We start from the raw sequence: 7,799 nt of genomic DNA on the forward strand, positions 1-7,799 counted from the left end.
GACACGGAGCTATCACAGAACATTTACACCAAAGGCACAGAACCTCTCCGAAGCCTCGGCAGCAGTGGTGGGATTCAGCCAGTTCGCACCACTTCGGGAGAACTGGTTGTTAATTTTCTGAGCGGTTTGGCAAACTGGTTTGTTACAAAAAATCATTAGGGCAGAGAACCGGTTGTTAAATTACTTGAATCCCACCACTGCTCGGCAGCAACCTATAAATGGCCGCTCTTAAGTTTTGGTTGGACTCAGTCACTGCATTTTAATCACGCCGAATTCATTGAAATATCGACGATTCAAAAACGAGGCTCTTGCTGTGACCTTCCTACGTTTTGGATTGATCAGAAGTCCAGCGCATAGTCTAACCCTCGGCTAGCAAAGGGTTCCGAGCCTTTGGTGCCCACCATGCAGTGAATTCAATTATTCTGCTTTGCTGGGGAGCAGATAATTCCTTCAGGCACCACCATACTAACACCACATGACTTTTAAGCTAGCATTATTGGGGACTTGGAAGCCGATGTTGTCGAGACAAGCACAGCTGAATGGTCATTTCATTCCTTGAAAGACTTTGCAGACTATCTTGTGGGAAACCCAAAGTAATTTCACGGGGAACCTTTGGAAAACATTTAGCGGCGAGCAGCGGATCGCTATATCGTTCATTCTTACAGAAATAACACGCTCCTTATTTCCTTTTGCATGTGGCAATGGCCACTGACCGTTTAAAATAGTTTCTGCTGCGTCTTAATAAAAAGCAGCAACAACAACAACAAAAAAAGATCACTTTCATGACAAAACTTCACGAATCCCGAGAATCAACAACCGAATGAACGTTAACGCAAATAAAAGTAGGGAAGCCATACAGTCACCATATCTGGATCGTGGGCAAGTTCTACAAACCATAAAGCAAAATTGTGCCACGTTTAAAAAATGCACAATCCTATTGGTCAGACAGAAGCAACCGTACACAACAAAATATGAATGGCCTGGAAAGAGTTCTTGAATTGGGTTTATAATTAAGCGTGTTTATAAAAGGAGTGAAAAAACAGGAGCTGTTCAACGGCCCCTTCTCCCCATGGGATTTTAAAGATGTCTCCTTAGGATGTGCCAAAGGAACTGTCTACTTAAGTCTACTTTAAGCTCTTCCAAAGTTGGAATGATTTAAATCTGTTTATTTCCTTGCCAGCCTTAAGAGAGAAGGAAGTTGGGCTACTCAAGGGTCCATCTCTAGGAAGGGCAGTCGGATCTAGTGGCTATCTTTCTGCTAGAGGGATTTTCTCCGACACAAAGTCCTCGGCCCAAGACAAAAAACACAAACCCACAGGGGAAACTGTCATTCTTAACAAGAAGAGAAAAATACACCTTTCTCTTTGATTGCGTCTGCCTCTTGGCAAAGAACCAGATGGTGTTTGGGAATAGATTCCACAACGGATGGGTTTAAAAGGCACATTATACCAAAGGCGGATTTATATTTATTATTCTAGTTAATGGTGGAATAACATAAATTTCCCATTGTTTTGATTCCAGATGAGTTTAAAACAATATTTTCCTTTCTTGCAGAGTATGGTTTCAAAAGAAAACTTTCAATGTGTAGGAAGAGGTGAATATCCTGTTGGGGTTTTTTTAACCACTAAGTACATTATTTGACTTCTGGGCAGAAATGACATCGGAGAATTTTTAACTCAAGACCCTTAATGATATTCTGAATGGAATCACACTCTTTTTATTTGTATTTAATCTTGCTTTTATTTTGCCATTTCAATGACCTCAGCGGGATTGTCCATTCCACAAATGGAATTCACCATATTCTAAGACTGTTTATTGTTTATTCCCGAATTTTGTAGTAATATAATACAACAAGGCAATACATTGTTGAGACTGAGTTTTATTTATACTGGTTTACATTCTGGGGGGGGGGGAAACCCTCTATAAAACGCAACAATCTATAACTGTTTTATGTCAGCATAAGAAAAATTTTCGAAACTCTTAACTGCAACAAAAATGAGGCTATGCAATAACAAATCTATGTATGAGTGGCTGATTTGTTTGGGTTACCACCGTTTCCTTTCTGCCTTCTAAAACATGAGTTTGCTTAACTTTCCTCTTTTTCGATGCCAAAACAAAATCAATTCACGTTTGCCCAATTCACGTTTGTTTATTTGCTTGCAAATATGTTTCTACTGGTGTGGCAACCAAGCTGAAATGCTACCCTTAAACCTCTGTTTCCCTTTAGCTCAGACGCTTTCTCTCTCGCGGGAAACATGTCTATGCTACCTCGCATCCAATCAGATGACAAGATGACATCCAATGTCAGAGAAGATTATTTTTAACTCGGATACAAAGGGCCACGAGACTTGAAGCCTTTTAAAACCGGATACGCTAAGAGCAAAAAAAATGGAAAGTTGGACAAGCAATCGCCAATTTTGAGGGCAGCTCAAGACGTTGCGTAGACTAGACGGAAAAGCAGAATTAAATGGAAGCATCTTAGCCCAAGCGTCAAGCCGACTGCAAAGCGGGCATCAGGCATATCAAATTTGAGCGAGGGCATGCCAGATCCCTCACCGCTGAACACATCTGGGTCTTAGGAAAGGATGCGACATAACCCAGTTTACAATCCGTGGAGCCTCTGGTTCTCCCTTGAGGGGCAAGGCTTCCACAGCTCAACCCTGACCTGCGGAATTTCTCTTTTTTTGGAGTTTAGATGGACCTTTGTTTATAAAATGCACGCCGCAAATTAGGCCCAAAGACCCTCCTAAAGAGGGAAGAACAAGGATGGAGATCCATTGCTTTATTGTTATAATTTCTCCTTGGGTCAAAGAGGACTAAACCCAAAGGCACCGGATGAGAGAAATATCACCAAACAGGTAGTCCTTAACTTACAACCGTTCGTTTAGTGATTGTTCGAAGTTACAACAGCACTGAAAAAAGGGACTTGCAACCGTTTTCCACAGACCACCGTTGCAACATCCCCATGGTCATGTGATCTGTCTGAAGTAGTGTAGGGTTTCCTGCCTAGGCAGGGGGTTGGACTAGAAGACCACCAAGGTCCCTTCCAACTCTGTTATTCTATTCTATTCTGTTCATAATTATGACGGCCGCAGTGTCCCGGGGTCACGTGATCTGCTTTGGCGACCTTCTGACAAACCAAGTCAATAGGAGGAGCCAGATTCACTTCACAACTGTGTTCCTAACTTAACAACTGAATTGATTCGCTTAACGACCGTGGCGAGAAAGGTCGTAAAATGGGCAAAACTCACCGAACAAATGTTTCGCTGAGTGACAGAAATGTTGGGCTTATCAATTGTGCTTGTAAGTCGAGGACGTCGTGGTACTAGCTCCACAACCTTGACGACAAGGAAGGTCGTAAAACGGGGGCAAAGCTAGCAACTGTCTCGCTTAGCAACGGAAACCTAGGGCTCAACGGTGGTCGTTAAGTTGAGGAGTACCTGCACAGCAGCTTTGACAGCCAAAACGGTCCTGGTTTTTAAAGAGAAGTGGCCACAAGATGACCTTCTAGGAATGCCCCCCCCCGCCCAACTACCAGGTGAGGCATGACCATAGAGAGACAACCATGCAGGAGCATGACGTGGAAGAGCTGTGGAAGATGGCAGAAGGCTGGGGAAAGGCACCTGTGGCAGTGGCCAAAAACATGCAGGGAGCCGGGGGGGGGGGAGAGAGAAGCTGGAAGGGTGGGGGGGGCAGAGCAAAGCTAGCTAAAGGGGAGAACGCCGTGCAGCGGAATGGCCGATTCTGCCCGAGTGACGCCACCACAAGAAGCGCACAGACTCTGAGAGCGCTACACCGATGTCCAGTTATTTAGGAGAAAAAGAGGAGAAGTGCTCTTCGTACCATGACGGGCAAAGTTATGTCCTGTTATTGGACTTTTAATCCTGATAAACTGTGCAGCCACTTTGGGGGGGAAAAGAAAAGAGAACATTACACAGGGTGAAAACGTTCAGCAGTTAAGAGAGACACACACCCCCCTCGGGGAAGAACCGGTCCTCCCGTGCCGAGTTCGGAAAGCAGAGCTTCGGGGCTGGACGATGACAAATAGGATCCCTCGATCCCTCGGGATCCATCCACCGTACCTCGGCTGTCGACTTTCAAGGCTTACCAGAGTCGACCAAGGCTTCAAACATCGCCGTGCCTGAAGGTTTATAGCAATCCCTAGGCAACCGTGTCCCACAATTTTTAATTGCTCAAAACTTGCCTTTGATTTCCACGTCATTGGGAAAGGTAACACAGGAAAGTACAGGTAGTCCTCAACTTACAACTGTTGATTTAGCGACCATTTGAAACTTACAACGGCATTGAAAAAAGCGACTCAGGGCTCTTCTTCACACTTAAGACCGTTGCCAATACCCCACGGTCACGTGATCAAAATCCAGGCATTTGGCAACGGGTTCATATTTATGACGGTTGCGCTGTCATGTGGGGTCATGTGACCGCCGTCTCTAACCTTCCCAGCTGGCTTCCGACAAGCAAAGTCAATGGGGGAGCCAGATTCACTTAATGGCCATGTTAACAGCTGCGGTGGTTCACTTAACAGCCGTCACTAAAAATAGGGGGGCGCAAATGAGGCACAATTTACGTAACGGCTGTCTCACTGAGCAAAAGAAAGTTTGGGCTCAGTTGCGGTCGTAACCTGAGGACTACCTGTAACAACATTGCAAGGAAATATGGTCCAGGCCAGGGGTCTCCAACCTTGGCACCTTTAAGCCTGGTGGACTTCAACTCCCAGAATTCCCCAGCCAGGCTTAAAGTTGCCAAGGTTGGAGACCGCTGGTCCAGGCTATCTCAGAATTAGAATAAAGTGAGGCGTTTTTTGGAGCTGAGCTTGGTAGTTAGAATGAAGTGCCATCCCATAACAGGCTGGGGATTCACGTATGGAAAAGCATGTAAAACCTCCACCATTCTCCCGCATCTTTTTCCTGCAGGAAGGACTGGCAGAGCTGGGGGGGAAACCATTCCCCAATTTCATTCGGGGCGGGAAAGAAACCAACATTCTTGTCAATTTCATCCTGTGGCTGCAGCCAGGCTGGAGAAATGCTGGCCAAGTTTGTCTCCAAGGTTTGGACTGGAAGCTCTCCAAGGTCCAAAGTTGCATTTTAAGCTTCTCTGGCTTAAAAACAGGACAAATGTCCAGAGGGGGGGGGAGGGGGAGAAGAGATGGGAGCACTAAAGCTGCCGTCCTTGGTGCAGCCTGCAATGGATGCAGAAAGTGGGGTCCCCACACCCAGAAAGAGCCCATAAACTCCTCCATGGGTCCATTGCTCCTGCCTGACCCTCCTCCCTCCCTGGAGACTCAGGGCCCTATCTATATCTATATCTGACTCCTTTATTCGTTTTATATATATATATATACGTACATACACACATACACACACACATATACACACACACATGTATGTATATATGTGTGTGTGCGCGTATGCGTGTATATCTATCTATCTATCTATTTGTTTTCTGAGGTTTTCGCGGGTGTTTGTATGTAGGTCTTTGGTTATTCGGGTTTTCTCCCACGTAAAATTGGAAGTGTCTTGGCGACGTTTCAACACACCCCCAGCCAATCAGAGCACAAAAAAACCCCATCCAATCAAAGCACAGCCAAGCTCCCACCCAATCAGTTCAAACCCCCACTAGCAGTTAAAAGGAAGAAACAGCTGCGAGCACACATTGCTCCCAGAAGCACGAAGCTGAAGCCTGAAGATGACGAATGAGACTTCGTCGAAACGTCGCCAAGACACTTCCAATTTTATTATTTATTTTATTATTTATTATTTTATTATTTATTTAGATCTATTTCAAGCTATTTAGTTCTCATCAGCTAGCCATACCCTTCTGGGATTCGAACCTGGCCTTGCTTGCATATTAGGCAGAAGTATTACTCTCCAATATAAATTTTAACACAAAATAGTTTGTCGTGAAAGCGACTGCCTGGAGGGCTCCTGGATCGGGGCTGAAAGGCGAAAGGGAAGCAGTATGCTCCCTCCCATATTTGGGTAGACCAGGTTGGTTCGATAGAAAAAAACCCCACTTAGTGTATGTGTGTGTATATGAAGCTAGCAGAACGTTTACTGGCCGGATGCCCTTCCTGTCGCCAATGCGGAGTTTTGTTCAGCAGATTCTCATTGTGCCCAAAGAGAGCGAATAATATCTGCCTCTATGGGGGATTGAACTCACAGCCTCCTGACTGTGGGGCGAGAGCTCCACCTCCAGGCCACCCCACCATTCTTATCTATATCTGACTCCTGTATAGCAGGGGGTCTCCAACCTTGGTCCCTTTAAGACTTGTGGACTTCAATTCCCAGAGTCCCTCAGCCAGCAAAGCTGGGAGTTGAAGTCCACAAGTCTTAAAGGGACCAAGGCTGGAGACCCCTGCTCTATTATACACACACACAAATACATATACATCTACCTACATATATATAGGTATGTATGTATGTATGTATGTATGTATGTATATGTATATGTATATGTATATATAGGTCTTTGGTTATTTGGGTTTTCTCCCACGTAAAATTGGAAGTGTCTTGACGATGTTTCGACGAAGTCTCATTCATCATCTTCAGGCTGGTGTTTACAGCTTTGTGCTTCTAGAAGCACAATTTTACGCGGGAGAAAACCCGAATAACCAAAGACCTACCTACAAACACCCGCAAAAACCTCAGAAAACATATATATATATATATACATACAAACACACATGTATATACACATATACACACACATATATATATATATATATACATATATACATACATACATATATATATCTGAGCCCCCTCCTGGGGATGAGGGGCAGACCCCCACCCGAGGGACCCCCTCCCCTTTTTGGGCCGCTTCGTCCCTCAGAGGGAGGCGGGAGCCCTCCGGGTCCTTTCACACGTGCAGGCGGACACGCGTGTGCGGGGCCGTGCGAATGGGCTGCGGGCGAGAGGCGGCCAGAGAGAGGGAGCCCCGCGGGCGGAGGAGGAGGAGGCCCGGCTTGGTTGCCCTGGAGAAGCGGCTGGAAGGGCGGCCGCCATCTTGCCAGCCGGGCCCGCCGCCGCAGCCGCCGCCTCCCGACTTACACTCGCCGCCGCGCAGCGCCGTTCCGCCTGCGTGCGTCCCGCCGCTGTGACGTCATCTCGCCCCGCCGGTAGCCCGGTGCCGCGACGAAAAGGAAAAAAAAAAAAAAGCCTCTCGGAAGAGGCGGTAGCCCGGCTTGGGGGGGGGCCTCAAAAAAAAAAGCGGCCGTCACCGAGCATGCGCGGTTACCTTCCGCGCGTGCTCGCCAGCGCCTAACGAAGCCCGCGGGCCCTGAGGGTTTGCCCTCCCTGGCGCCGAGCCGCGGGTGCGCATGCGCAACCTCGTCCCGAGGATGCTCAGTCGCAGAGGCTGAAGCCGACTGCCCTTAATTGTGCCCACTCGGGGGAGGGATAAGCGCCTGTCTTTCCCAGACAGGCTGGAGGGGGGCGGGACTCAGTGGGATGTCTCTTCCCCAAAGAGTTGTGGACTTCATTCCCCGTCGGCCCCAATCAGCATCGTCAATAGCTAGGGACTATGGGGGTTGTAGTCCAAAATTTCCAAAGACCATAAGCCGCCCCCGCCCCCGCCCCCCCGCAAGTCAATCCCTGTTTGATGAGTTTGGTAGGAAATTGCAATTCTCCCCAAAGGATGCTTCACTGGTCTGGACAAAGAAAAGTTTTAACAACTTTTGAGACGGGTGGACTTCAACTCCCAGAATTCCCCAGCCTGCACATACCGAACTGAGGAATTCTGGGAGTTGGTCTGCACATTTGAAGTGGCCGAGGCTGAAATCC

General features: G+C 47.2%; 1 protein-coding gene across 3 annotated transcripts in view; it reads right to left on the reverse strand.

Annotated features, from left to right (window-relative positions):
* The window catches only part of SCAPER (S-phase cyclin A associated protein in the ER), a 109,381-nt gene extending 102,159 nt beyond the window's left edge, over positions 1–7,222 (reverse strand). For 2 of the 3 annotated variants that reach the window (XM_058156370.1, XM_058156369.1), the window contains exon 1: positions 7,068–7,222. In XM_058156370.1, the coding sequence (XP_058012353.1) occupies positions 7,068–7,123 (56 nt within the window). In that variant the 5' untranslated portion in view covers positions 7,124–7,222. Of the gene's footprint in view, positions 1–3,843; positions 3,904–7,067 lie in introns of all 3 variants that reach the window. The other variant, XM_058156371.1, reaches the window with a different exon arrangement.
* Between the last annotated feature and the right edge of the window lie 577 nt (positions 7,223–7,799).

This window comes from Ahaetulla prasina, chromosome 13 (assembly GCF_028640845.1).
Source record: "Ahaetulla prasina isolate Xishuangbanna chromosome 13, ASM2864084v1, whole genome shotgun sequence".
Taxonomy (NCBI): domain Eukaryota; kingdom Metazoa; phylum Chordata; class Lepidosauria; order Squamata; family Colubridae; genus Ahaetulla; species Ahaetulla prasina.